Below are 15,450 nucleotides of genomic sequence, written 5' to 3'. Positions count from 1 at the left end.
TGATAGTGATGAACTATGTCTGACATGGAAGGATACAAATCTGCAAATGGTCTGTCATGATAGACTACTTGGTGTTCTGGTAGATAATAACCTATCATGGACTGAACATATCAAACATATCAGTAAAAAAACCAATTCAAGTTTACGGCTTCTCAGTAGGATAAGACATTTTCTCCCTGAAAGGCACAGAAAACTATTTTATAACAGTTACATAGAACCCTATTTGGACTACTGTAATACAGTATGGGGTAATTCAAATGATAAAAACATAGCAAAGCTGGTACATCTTCAAAAAAGAGCATTTAGGCTAATATCAATCCAGAAAGAAAGCAAGGAAAGTTTAGCTGGTAGGTTAAAAATATTACCTATTAAAGACCGAATCTGTTTGAGAAAAGCCAAATTAATGTACAGGATATCTCATAATAGTGCTCCTGAATATTTACAATCACTATTCCAGTATAGGCTACCTGGTAATACTCCCCACCTGTGATCCATGTCTACCAAACAGTATAAAATTCCCAAACCAAATAAGGAGTTATTTAAAAAAAGTTTCCAATACTCTGGAACTCTGCTCTGGAATAGTATTCCAGTTGAGATTAGAAATGCTCACTCTATTTCCTTCTTCCAAACCCAATATATCCAGTGGCTTCAGAGATGCAGCTTAAATAAATAAATTCCTTTGTATGAGGGCCTCAAGGTAGATTAGTTTTTAGCTAATTGTGTTACCCTCTTTAAATAAGGTCATTATTATTATTATTATTATTATGTTTACTTTTCTGTCCAAGAATATTATAAAAGAACACTTTGTATTTCCAGTGAATATTAATTTAAATAAATAATTTCACCCAAATCAAATACTGAACACAACAGTAAGACTGATTCTGCCTAAAGATGTCAAAGCAAGAATGAATAATTTTTAAAGTAAACAAGACTATATAAATAACTAAGAAAGAGACTGGATGTAGGTCCAAAGTTCATTTCTAGAAAATTCTAAGCTGTAAACAGATAAAATCTGTTATTAAAATTATAATAAAGAATGTGATAATACCTAGGTAGGCTAGGTTATTATTATGGGGGAATTCCATTGTTCTAGTCTTTGATTAACATGTTTACATTAATAATACAGTAATCTAAATACTTAATCCAAAATCCTAGGAAAACTATTAGCTGATGTTTACAAAACAGATGCTACAGGTCAGGTACAACATGTACTTGAGTTTGGACAAGGTCAATTCTAAATTACAATTTTACATACCATAAACCATGGAGAAAAAAGACTAACAACAATACACATTAAATATACATAACACAACAGACCTTTTTTTCTTGCCCCTTTGTCACAAGTGAAGATAAGCTTATTTTTTCCATCCCTACCCTTTGCTACAACTTTCTTAAAGTGGGTAGGTGAGCATGGGCATAACTTCAAAGAAATATGATATCTGGTTCTCTTTCTGACAGGGAGTGATATCCAGAAATATCAAATTTGGCTATATTTTTGTAGAAATTGAATATTTCATATCCATACCCTCTTTATGACTCGATTACAATCATGAAAAGGAAAATGAAACAAACCTTTTTCTCCCCTGCTAAATGCTGTGAGGACATGAAGAGTATAAAATGATGAAATCTGGCAGTGACCCTTATTACATAGCTGTAGAGGTATTAGGTGATACAAAGCATGTTAGTATAAGTATGACAATACATTATCAATGAACCAGCTTTTGCAGCATTTCCGTAAACAATATACATATACAGCATTTCTGTAAACAACATGCAAATCAAATTTCTACTACAGCCTACATTTTTTTCATTTCAATTGTTTGCCTCTATTAATGTCTGTACTTTTAGAAAAAAGCAAAAGCATATTTCCAAAACAGGTCTGTCAGTAAAATGGTTGAACTGCATATTATATCCTGCCTGTTGGATATCAACAACCCAAAATGGCAAATGTAGTCTTGTATGAGCTGATACCAGAGTCCCAATTACTCATCTGGAGGCATTTTTGACAGAAATTCTCCAAACGACAATTTTCAGGATATCATGTATCTTTTTTGTTGTGTCATATATATAAAATTGTTATGATGGTGCATATTATTTATGACGCTATGTAAATGTCTTAATTGTTATTTTAAAATATAAAGACGTCATCAATTTCTTTCAAAACATTTTGTGCCTGACGAAGCATACAGAAAATGCAAAACTAGTTGCACAGAATTATCGATGTTTGTGTTGTATTTTATCCCAATTCCAAAAGATTAATTCATAACCATAATATTTGTCAGAGATGTAATGTGGAGATACAATTTACAGGCAAAGAAAGATATGATATTTGCCAACATCATCCCCCAAGTAAGAGTTATGTGTCCTTTATAGTAATTACATCATATATTTATTTTAACAATACGATCTCAAATGAGCACAGCTGAAACAATACATTCTAATTAATTTTACAGAGCAAAAGTACCTATATTACAATATTGTAATTAGAAACAGGTAAAGATATTTAATAAACTGTCACTTACACAAGCAATTTAAATATTTTTAACTCTGAAAACTTACCAGTACATGACAAGTTCAAAATCTTTTAACACAAACTTTATGAACATGCATACTTAGGTGTCTTGCATGGCAGTGTTCATTTATGAAAACGAGAGTGGTCAAACAGTTTATTTCAAATAAATGCCGATATTTTTTTTAAATTTGTGAATAACTGGTGACTTTTTAAAACCCAAAAAGAATTAAACAACCTGTGCCAGCTGAAAAACTATTTGTTTGTATTTGTAATTATAACACTGTAATCTATGTACTCCTATCAGCTAGAATAACAATGTAAAGTTTCTGTTGTGCTCATCTGAAATCATATGGACAAAATACATCATGTAAAGACAGAGAAGGGCAAATAAACCTTAAAAATTAAAAATTAAATAGTATCCCAACTCAAGTAGCTCAGACTTGCCCACACAGTTAATGAGATTTAAAGAAAATGAAATTATATGAAACAATGACTTCCCATTCACTCTTTACTTTTACTATACACCATCTACATATTTTACCACCATCCCTAAAGATGAAATGACTTGAAGCAAAAGAATGTTTCATGAATGAAGTTTTAGAGTGGAATATGCATGCATGTGTTCAAAGGATTTAAGAGCATATCAGGAAAGTCTTATGGAAAATTAAAACTTTTAACAGGAGTCCTAGGCCTTTAAGATAGTACCAGCAATGGAGAAAACAACACAACTGCTAATGATGATATATAAGTACACCAAGTTTCATCCCATCTCTAACAGCTCTGAAGGTTGTAGACCAAAATGGAAAATGAGATGGAAAACTTATAAGATTATGCTGTGATGCTGACTTTCAAAGCAGGACCCCAAATGTGAGACACCTCGAATGATGAAGAACAAGTATACAAAACTTTATCCCTTAATCTCAAACAGCACAAAGTTAATGAGTGGGATCGATAGAGACGAGAAAACTTATAATACTGAGCTGAGACCATAACCCTCAAGATGAGATCTCCCGTGTGATTAATAACAGCCATCTAATAAACATTCCAAGCTTCATACCTTAACAGCTATAACTTATAAAGGACAAAAGAATGGTAGGGAAAACTTAAATATGGATCCTTGACCTCAAAGTTCAAGAAAGAAACCTGAATGTGGTACATGACACATCTTCTACAGATGCTATACAAGTAAACCAAATTTCATTCCTTAATCTTTTATTCCCCAACTTTTACCCTTCTGCATATGTGCTTGCAAAATAGCCAGTCAAAAACATTTTTTACACACCTAGGCATCTGGCTAAATAAAAATCTCTTTGGATATATTCAAAAGTAACCCCAAAATGTGTTTCCTACCCCCATTTCAGGCAAAAATGACAAGATTCTCTAGAGGTTTTTACATAACAGTTTCATGAATAAATATGTCAAAGACAATGTGTGTTTTGGAGTTTCTCTACAAAAACTGACCTTACCTCAGCTATTTATACTTTTTGGTCGAGCTCTTATGTTTTTATGTTATCACATATGGTGACAACTTTCTTAGATTCTGATTCTCATCAGTTGAATCAATTTCACTAACTCAAAATAGTTCCATGTCCCTAATCCTTCTGAAACCAGATCTCCCACTACTGATTGCATTCTAAGTGTATCTTCCCATAACAAAAGAACATTATTTTGTCACCTGTGCTCCTACCCACCTCAGAGAGAAACAGAGATTTACTCTAATTTAATGCATTTGCCAGGCAATACTACATGCTATCATGTACTTGAATAAAGAAGAATCCTTATTCAATTAACCCCTTGCCACTATCCAAAGGGGCCATGTTCATCATAGTTTCTGTAAGCAGCTGCATATGTGTCCATAACCATGATGGTGTCCTTTGCGAGTCTAGATATCAATAAAATTGACTCTGTCATTAAGATTGGCTTTGAAACTAAATGTGACTAGAGGATTGATCAAACCAGGTCCTTCTGCCCATCTATCAAAGTTGAGACCAAGTAGTGTGCTGCATCCAAGTGGCCAAAAATTCAACCTCTCCTCTGCTCAACTACCAGGATCCTCCTTCCCACTGACACTGGATGCAAACCACAGCAAAACTGTTTGCCTCAGTTAGTTGCCTGTTACAACATGCAAGAAGACACATCTGGCTTATTTTGCATCTTTGAGCCTGCATGGGGAAAAGGAAGAAAGAGAGAAAGAGAAAGCATTTCAGTTGAGATCTACTCTTTTCTGCAAAGACATTTAATAATACAGACCTTTCATGGATTCCCTGAGCCAATGGATCAGAGGGCTGCACTTGATAAATTGATTCAGACAATTGGTCTTTTCTGGTGTAAAGTCTCTGAGAAATTTGCACGTCTTTAACAAAGAAGCATCAAAATTTTTCATCATTTTGTTGGCAGCATTTTCCTGAAAATCAAAACATGATACACTGTAACTGAAAGTTAATAACTTTTTATTTATGATAGACAATGAATAAAAGAAAAACAATAATATGAATGAAACATAATAATTTGTCTATCATCATTTAAAAGTTATAATGTGTGTGTGTGTGTGTGTGTGTGTGTTGTTGTTGTTGTTGTTGTTGTTGCTGTTGTGGGGTTTAACGCCATTTTTCAGCACATGATAGGCTATACATGGCAGCCAGTATTAATGGTGGAGGAAGAACCTGGGAAAACCCCAGAAAGAACCACTGACCCACGAGCAGCTACTGGCAAGCTTTTTCACATACCCACATTGGCTGAATCTGAGACTCAAACCACCGCAGACAGTGGTGTGATGGCAGTGATCCGTAACGGAGAGCGCTTTTGACCACTCGGCCACTCGGGGTCTCCTCTGTGTGTGTGTGTGTGTGTGTGTGTGTGTGTAATTGGTTCTCTTTTCATTATTCTTTCCTCTGTCAGTAATTATGGAAACTGATGATGATGAAAATTATGCATTTCATATATCATCTCATCATTCATCATTAATGGTATTAGAAATGCACAGAGATTTTATTATTTTCATTTATCATTTCCTTTCATTTTTGTTCATTTGGAATGAAAATGGAAATGAATTTGATGAACCCAGTTATTCCATTTCAGTACTGTTAAAGAGAGAAAACTATAGCTTTAGTATTTTGTCTTGTTAAAATAGTGCTCTACAGAAATAGCAAATGCATAAACTGCAAATGACAGCAATGAATTTATTGAAAATTGATAACTACAACTGTAATAATCATTATTTATCATCAATTTTTTTTTGTCTGTTCAGAATTTATATGTGCAGGTAAAACCACCAGTCACGGTGTCATCACAAATGGTGCTTGATTTTTTATGTCTGCCTCAGCAAGATTAATATCATGGCTTGTAAGGGGTGAAAAGTTTTCTCCTAGTGTGAAGAATCTGATCTTGATTATCATGCATACAGACTTTTAATCAAGTACTGGGGACAGAATTTTCCTTGTTTAACCTGGAAGTGTACAAACAATACTGGTTGCAGTTCTGGTGTTTTTTTTCTTTCTTTTTTAACATGCAGATACACCATCATTGGATAAAAATATGCATAAAGGTCTAGCTGTGTTAGGAAAGCCAGGGGGGCCAGATGAATCCATGCTCTATTTAGGTTAATAAAAGTGGTCTCAAGTATTCTATCAGATTCTTCTGAGCATGATAAAATATTTCCTAGTTAATATTCTGACTTGAAACAAAAGTCCCCTGTCCTTGAGATCATGGTGTAATACTGATAATAGTTGATTGGCATCATTTGTACAAAATGTAATGCCACCTACACCAGGATCCTTTTCTTTAAAATTATGGTAAAAATTCTGTTTAGAAGTTTTTGAGAACATGTGATTTAAAGATTTTTTATATTTTTGTAATGGCAGCCAGATTTGATGGTGCATCAACATTAGCTGAACAAATCTGAAAGATAGACTTGAATGCTAGGATGATCTCTGTAAATTTTATCAATTCTATTTTGCAGTTTTCAAGAAGAATCTGTTTAAATCTTTTAATATATTTTGTAATGGTGGCCATACTTGGTAACAGATAAGCATCATCTTAACAGATATGAAAGAGCTTCATGCCAGTATGCTGTGTCACATCTGGTCAAGTAAAGTTGAGCACTTTTTGAGTACAAGTTGTAAATAACAACTTTGAATGGATAATGCATAACAAACACTACCGCACAAGTTAAAATGACAACAGAATATAAAAAAACAACGTACATGAAATATTAAACAGTCAATGTAAGGTGTATATTTTTTATCCATCATCATCAATTTTTCACAAAAGGATTAATTAAATATTTCTTTTTGATGCTCTTGCATTAGCAAATATAGCAATTTGGAATGCAGGGTCTGTGTTATAAATCCCAAGCATTTGCTGGGTTCTCCTGAATATCTGACCTATTTCTTCAGTAATCTTGCAAGGAAGAGAATACCTTCATCAGTGTGTGTGTGTGTGTGTGTGTGTGTGTGTATGTGTGTGTGATTTAGATTTTTAATGTAGCTTTAACAGTTTTTTAGTCAAATCACTACAGTATCTGCAGTGAGGCATTTTATAGTGATGTTAAGCACTGGGGCATCATGCCACAGACATTTAGCACAATGTCCCACACAGTAACATTATACTGACACCAAGAAAGGCAACTGCTAATACCATTTTTATAAATTGATTAAGTCTTTGGTATGACTTGGCCGTGGTTCGAACCCATGACCTACAACACCTGAGGCGGATGTTCTAATCACTTAGGCCACTGCAGCAGTGAAAATACCTTCAGCATTTTAAACATGGTTAATTGTGTCTACCTCATGTTTCATAATCCTCCATGCTGGGACTAGCAGGATGTGGTTGACTATGGAGATTAACAACCAATGGGTCTCAATGACCTTGAAAATTTCTTTATGCAGTCTAAACCAAATTTATTGTGCAGAAATGAAACTTTTTGTTAATTAGACTGCCATAACTGTGACCCCTTATATCAGAGAATCTATAGGGTTCTTTTATTACCCAAAGTGCAAGCCAGCCACATAGTGTGGTCACAGAACCAACTCTAGAACAATAGTTACCCTGCAAAACTCATTTTTCTTTTGAGACACAATGGCATTTTACCTTCTGACCCCATAACTGGTAGGTCTTTTATATACCTTAAAATTCATCCACAAAGTATGCTCCAGGTCTGTGATGTAATGTTATTGTGCAGAAACCATTTTTATTTTTTTAGTATGCTAACCATGACCTCTGACCCTCAAACTGATAGGCTTTTGCCCTTCCCCTCCCACCTTCCAAAGTACATTGCCCAGCAATGTTGAACTAATGTTATTGTGTACACATCATTTTTCTTCTTTTAGTCATCACATGTCCTTGACTGCTGACCTTTCACAACATTTGGAAAATGAAAATGGTTGAGAACTCAAACTGTTGTGAAAAAAACATTTTTCTTCTTTCAGTCACTGTGGCCTTGATATTTGACTATTTAAAACTCAAAATAAATAGGCTTCTTCCTCACTCAAAGTGCAAACCATCCACAAAGTTTGGTAGCTACAGATGGTGGAGAACTGAAGTTATCATATAGAAAATATTCTTATTCTTCTAGTCACTGAAATTTTATAGGGTTCTTCTCTATCTCAGGTACAATTCATCCAAAAAGTCATGGTAACTATAAATGGAGGACGAGTTATTGTACAGAAATTTGCTAATAGACAGATGAGCAGATGAATCAGTGGATAGACAGATGGGCAGATGAATCAGTGGATAGACATGATCCACTTTATGGTAGACATCACATCTTTTTTATTAATTACATCTTGTCAAGTTCTAGAAAAATGGATGTACATATCAGAAACATCCACACTTTAGCACTAAGAGTTCACAAATTCTTGTTTGTTGTTGTATAATATACTAGAGAACTATTTTTGACGTCAGCTATAGGAGATCATTGTAAATGACAGTTGTCTTAGACAAAATCTCAAACATTTTCAAAACTGACCACTACCATTGCATTTTTTGAGCTTGTAAAATGTATGGGAAATAATATGTTGATTTTACAATATCACTGTTATATCTGAAGACATCAATATTGTCATCATCATGTACCAAACTTTAAACATATATATGAGTTATACAGATCACAAACCTACCTGTGATGCAATTGTTTTGATCACATCAAAGTCCCCTTTCAATTTGTAAGCAATGGCAACATCCAGAATGGTTTTTGCCCCAACAACACATTCTTCCATCAGCCGAAACTGGTTCAGTTGTTGAACCCTTTCCCGAGCTTTTACTTCTGGCACATTTATCAAGATCATTTCCTCCACCATTTTCACATACTCATCTTTGTAAATATTTCCTAGATACTTTTCCATTTCAACAAACTGGATCTCACCAGTCACAAGCTTCTGAGTGATCTCTTTCATTTTTAAATAGACTGGTTTAAAAACTTGTTCACACACACCCTCTAGGGTTGTAGCCTTTGTTGCACGTCCCATGGCTTGCCACAAATTCAAGAAAATGTTACCTCTATATGATGCATGCATAGGTTCAAGCATACTGACAACCACACCTGACAGCTTAAATGCTATAATCTTCGGCTTGTAACTTTCAGGTACAGGAATCTCCTCCATATTAGCTGGTTTACAAATATCTCTAATACAGAGGTCTTTTTTCTCCTCAAGATACCTGACAGTTTTGTCTATCTCAACGAGTTGAACTGAAATATAAGAATAAATGCTTGGTACAACTTAAATGAAAAACAGTCAATGTCCATTGTCCAATTTCCTTCAAAGAGATTTTCAATAAGAACTTTTGTTTTATCTTGCTGCTCTAAAAAAAGAGTACACTGCACATAATATCATGAAATGTTTCTTAATAGTAAAGGTACAAAAAACTTCACCCAACAAAATTCACTTGAATCTCAAATGTGTCAAACATCACATTCTTCCTTATTGAGGAAGGAGTCAACCAGAATCTTTAAAATCTGTTTCTACTTTGGGTATGTATTTATAACATTTAATGGCACATCAGCACCAAGCATGATTGTAAACAGCTGATTAAAAATTAAAGTAATTGCCATCAGTTGATAGACACCTGTCAGGATAATTTCCAGTTATTTGGTAGAAATTGGTGGTACCTGAAACTTTGTTTACCATAATTTTGCTTTGATAAAGCTATGGTGTCATTAAGAGTGACACCATTTTTACTTAGGGCAAATAAGACACCATCAAAAGTCCTTTAGTGAAAAACACGTGCCAATATGACCTTAAATTTTAAAAAAAAGGACAATAAGATCTGCAATATGCTCATTGTTGGAGCATTATTGGATATGTGCAAGGCACCATATTCATTCAAGACCAACTGGCTATCATAAAAAGGAATGTTGGCAAAAACCCTATGTCAATATGGCTAATTCTTGAGATGTAGCCAAAACAGATCTTCAATATGGCCACCATGGTGGACCTACTGGATGTCGGTATGGCACCCATCTAATTTAATAGGAGCTAAACACTATAAGAAGACCTATGTCAATAGGGCTTTCTGTTCAGAGGGAGTAACGATAAGAATTTCAAGATGGCTACCGTAGCAACCAGAGTGGTTGGCTGGTTGTGTGACTTTAATGACATTTTTCTTGTGGAATAAGAACCCAGAAGACACTGGAAAGAACCCCCCAGCCCATGGAAAACTACTTGTAAGCTTTCCCACATACCCACGCCAGTCAAGTCAAAACTCAAATCCAGGCAGACACAGGTGAGATATCAGTGATCTGAAAAGGTGAGCAACTTAGACCACTTGGCCACCCAGGACCCTGTTTTAATTTAGGACCAACTAGATACCATAAGAAGTCTTTAAGTGACAACCCCATGTTGCTATGGCCATCCTTTCAGAAAAAAAAGCAATAAAAGATTTTCTGGATGGCAAAAGTTGAAGTCATACTGCATGTCTAAGTAGTACCATTTTCATTTAGGACAAATACTGACATTTGGATGAATGTGTGTATAAAGTTTCATGGCAATACCCCACGTAGTTTAAGTGGAGTAGCAATAATAAAAAAAACTCATGCTAACAAACAAAAGTATGTTAGATGACATATAATGGATGGACAATGTATGACAGGCCATCCCATAAGCTCTCTTTGTCTATGACCAAAACCTTTTTGTGTCTAAGAGCTTGAAAACATTTCATGGTAACCAAATTACAATATGGCAGCCTATAATGATTCCAGATGCTTCCTGTATAAAGACTGTAAGAAAAAGCATCACACTTATACAGTGTTACATAGAAGCATGCCATAAACAATGTACCCAAGAGGGCATGAGATCTCTACCTGGCTGATACCCAAATGCAAGAACAGCTGTCCAAGAAATCTGGGTTAGTAGAATGCTTTCAACAGAAAATGTCTTCCAATGCTATGAAAACAACTGTTTCAAAGTTTCTCTAGTATTTATATCTTCATCTATAATATCTGATGCACACCAGCATTATTTGTCCAGTAAGTCAAAACTCTTGGTGTCCAAGTTGGTCAAGTTTTGCTAAGTATTTTCTTAAAAGTAAAGTAGGGGGTCCTGGTGGCAGAGTGGCCTAAGGCACATGCCTTTACAGATCACTCACACATCTGATCTCTGTCCACATGAGTTTGAGTCCTGGCTTGACCAACACTGGGTTGGTAGCTCTTTCCAGGGTCTTCAGGGGTTCTTCCTCCACCAAATATTCTGCCCTGTATATCCATCATATACCAGAAAATGCTGTTAAACACCACAAAATCAAAACCAAGCCTTAAAAATAAAGTTAGTGTCAATGTGTTTCTATTTTCAGTGATTGTGGCCATATTTGAGGGTGCATCTGCATCATTTCTATAAAACCAAAGACCTTCAAGCTAGGTCACTATACATCAATTTCTGTTAAATGACTTTCAAAACAAAGTTTTAAAAAAAATGTTTCTTCATTTAGTAATAGCAACCATATTGGATGGTGAATTGAAAGTTCTGAATGCCAGAATGTTTTCAATCACATAGCAATATCTAAAACGTCATATTTTTTCCATTTAAAGTAATGGTGGCCATATTTGACTGCAGAATGGCATAATTTGCACACATAAAATAGAAACCCTTGTATGCCAAAATGGCTTCTCAGATTTGTTCAAATTTTACTGACAGTTTGTAAGAAGTCATAATTTTTCTTAAATATTTTTCTCTGAAGCAAGCTTTATTTAAGAGCTGATTTCTATCATTTGCACAAATCTGAGAGTCATTAACACAAAGATATTTTGTTATATTTAGTCAAATTCTATTAACCAGCTTTTCAAGTCATTTAATTGTTTTTCTATCATTTTTGTTATGACAGGATCAGTATCATGTGAATAAATTTTAAAGCCCTTTATGCCAGGATACATTTGTTCAAGTTTGGTCATATTTAGGAGTATATTGTTGTTTAAAGTTTTCTACATTTAGCTGCATGATGGATGATGTACAACTGATGAAAGACTATACTGTGAGTTCACTTGACCTTAAGCCTAGATAAATTATAAATTAATAATGACCACGTATTTATCAAAAGGTTCCATGCCAACATTAATACAACTGATAAGAATGGATCTGCACAGAATAAACATCATTAATATCAATTTAACCAATAGTTGCTAAAATATTGCCAAAATTCATTCAAACAAATAAAACCTAAATGAAAAAGGTACAGATTACTTCCATGAATAAAGTTCCATAACAATGGAATGAAGAGTATCAAAGACATAAAGCAAAATATATACATGCCCTAAAACTTCATGTAATTTGCAACATATTCCCTGTAATAACATCAAAAGGAATACACATCATATGGTAATGATGGCAAGTTTTTGGACAGGAAAACAATAATTATTTTTTGTTGTTGTCCCAATATATAAATTCACATGAAAAATACAACAATTTCAGTGTCCCAATACTTACTTACACAAAAATTGTCAAGACAAAATTGTCAAAATTGTCTTACATCACACATCAGTTATCAGCACTTGCTCAATTACAATGTCATTAAACTACTATTATTGTTTTTGTATTACTTCATTATCATATTCACTGATTTCTCCAACATAAAAAAGGTAAATAAAGACTTCATTGTTCATGGGCTGCTTAGACTTTGCAGGAGACCTGTATTGTAGTGTACAGTATGTATACAATGTGCATATCATGCTAAGCATTACTTCTATCCTAGTTTATTCCTAAAGATAATACAGAATTATTTTATGCATCATTTTTACCAAAACTCATTATGCCTGATCATGTTTTAGCCATCACTGTTTTAGTTATACATCTAATGCTGTTTTATTTACTTTGTTTCACACACTCTTTCTACCCTTTTTTAGTGATATAAATGATCCTACAAAGTGATGTAATCTATATGAAGACAAATAATTAATCAATATTTACAAATATACATGGCACATAACCACATATAGTCAAATAAATATATTGATTAAAGAATGACCATAATATAGTCTAAACATGACCAACTAGATCACCAACATTGATCCATTCTAGTTTTGCGTTTTCATTCCACTTTTAAATTTAGTGTGCTAGTTGCTTTGGAGGGTCCTTTTGATTATAGTTAGTGGATTTTGTGAAATTAAGGTCTGTTAATTTTTTATACTGTGAAACTGGCTTGTGTTAAGAAGGAAATGTATCTGAGGGCAATGCCAGTTACCTTTTCTTGAACAACAATTATCACCTTATCACCTTTAACTACATAATAATAGCATGATTACTACAGCTAAGCAAACCTGTACTTATTTAACGGTTGCTTATATCAAAGCAAACTACCACTGAATTATTATTGCAATTACTTTCAAAGCATGATATTTCTGAGATATTATTGAAGTTAAGTGCAGTGGTGACTATGATTAGCAACCAAGAGATGTACTTCATTCAGCCCAAGTTAAGATATTCCATGTATATGCAGTGATATCACGATGTAAACATGGTCACTTTAAATTCAAGCGATTAACCAAACAAGCTTTTTATTTTAATACTGGTGCCACAGTTTAACAAGTTATTTTTTTTTAATTTTCAATGCTAATGCTCAATGCCTGTCATTATTATATGAAATATACATATATGAATTTGGACATAAAAAATATAAAAGCAGAGGAAAACTAAATATATATTTTTTAAATTTTACAATGAAATTACATTAATTTAGAGCATCTTAATATAATAATTCATAATGATAGTAATAACAAATGCAAAGACTCTTTTTTATAATAATGTCATGATCAATCAATACACCAAGTGATCAGATGAAACAAAATGAGGTGTCCCAAGACTTACAGAACATGACAAAAAATTGCTATAATTTTTTACAGGACATAATTTTGTGAATAATTAAGGCTATCTCAAGACTTATTGGGCCACAAGATTTCCCATCATTAATCAGTAATTTGGTGATTTTGATAAAGATCATACAGGTATAAACAAAAAGTTTCCCCCCACACCCCCATAGTAATGTAAAGAATAAACCTGATGTACACTTCAAAATGTCGTAAGAAGCAACTAATGAGAGTATGAGTCATGTCGTCTCAGTGATTAGTGTGCAAGACACAGCTGAAAGGATGCAGTTTCAAATACTACCACTGCATCAGCCCAAGCTTATTACCAAGATGTGTCCTTGGGCAAGGCACTTAGTGACTCAGCACTAAAAACCCTACTTGTGTTTCCATACCATAAAACACGAAAACCATATCAAGGATCTTGTCCTAAAACTTTAACCTGAAACTTTGTGTATTCATTTCAAGACCCTAAAACATCACCTAGAATCGAACTATGTTATATTCTTGCAATGTACAGATAATCAACAATGTATTTCTACCAAATGCCACCCACCCACTATGATAACTGAAGGACATATAGACATGCCCCAAAACTTTAATCAAGGTTGGATGCAGATAACTATGACCAGGTAAAGTCTTAAGCTAAAAGGAAAGTGATAAATGCAACGCCACATACTTCCTTGTGAGATGACCAAAACAATCTTGATCTTATGGCCTCAACATACATTTCTATCCAATAAAACAATTAAAATCTCTGTAGCCAATTGGAACAAAATACAAAATACAAATAAAGTTTTCTGTATGTACCTACCTGTTGGTATATACTGACACAGCTGCAATAATGTGAAAATATGTTCCTTTTGTGTGTTATAGCCATCCACCTCTCTCTGGCGGATCTTCACAATTCTGGCTACATTCACTGTCTTGGCATTCTTCTTGCTATTTTTTTCACACACCATCACAGCTACTTCCTGAAATTTTTCCTCAGCAGTTATGATCTCATCTAGATCTCTCAGGGTGATAGTACCATGCCCAAGAGCATGCAATCTGTCCTCAATCAAAGATACGGCTTGTATCAGTTCCTGAAGGCACATATCGGATAGGAGACCAAGCTTCCTTTCATCTCCATCTAAAATAGAACAAAATCTGTGGACAAACAAATCTTTCCTGCTCATACCAAAAAGATGTAATTTGTATGAACATTGTCTCCAGCCACCTGTCACCAAACACCTGAGTAGAATGAACTCTGAGAATTATATAAGTGTACTAAGAAGGGATGGCAAGAATTTTCATATGAAAAATGCCTAAAGAGCACAGAATGGAAACAACACTGTCAATGGCAATGGGTTTCATTTATTATTGGTACTTTAAACATTTCAGTTTGTTTACAAAAATGTTCATTACAAAGCAAATCATCTATTATCCCCATTTTTCAAAGTCAATGTATGGACTATGGTGTAATTAAAAATAAGTCCAAGATTTGCTTTGATGGTGCATCATTACAATGTTTCAAACTAAGTTCACATTTTAAAAAAAAATTCTGTCTAATGAAGTAGAGATTTTGAGAAGTCTTTTAAAGAAAGATTTTTTTTTTAGTAATGACAGTGATATTTGATGACGAATTTATATTATTTGCATAAATTTGAAAGTC

The 15,450-nt window shown here is 34.0% G+C and overlaps 1 protein-coding gene across 2 annotated transcripts in view; it reads right to left on the bottom strand.

Moving 5' to 3' along the window:
• The window catches only part of LOC149786032 (E3 ubiquitin-protein ligase rnf213-alpha-like), a 354,737-nt gene that overhangs the window by 272,118 nt on the left and 67,169 nt on the right, over window positions 1-15,450 (bottom strand). For both annotated transcript variants that reach the window (XM_089976319.1, XM_089976318.1), the window contains exons 16-18: window positions 14,611-14,928; window positions 8,629-9,197; window positions 4,763-4,916 (exon numbers count right to left, since the gene is read on the bottom strand). In XM_089976319.1, coding sequence (XP_089832445.1) covers window positions 4,763-4,916; window positions 8,629-9,197; window positions 14,611-14,928 — 1,041 coding nt within the window. The remainder of the gene's footprint in view (window positions 1-4,762; window positions 4,917-8,628; window positions 9,198-14,610; window positions 14,929-15,450) is intronic.

This window comes from Sinohyriopsis cumingii, chromosome 12, assembly GCF_028554795.1.
Source record: "Sinohyriopsis cumingii isolate HCF-2022 chromosome 12, ASM2855479v2, whole genome shotgun sequence".
Taxonomy (NCBI): Eukaryota; Metazoa; Mollusca; class Bivalvia; order Unionida; family Unionidae; genus Sinohyriopsis; species Sinohyriopsis cumingii.
Note: the sequence above shows the minus strand (reverse complement) of the source record. Positions and strands in the feature narration are given on the sequence as shown.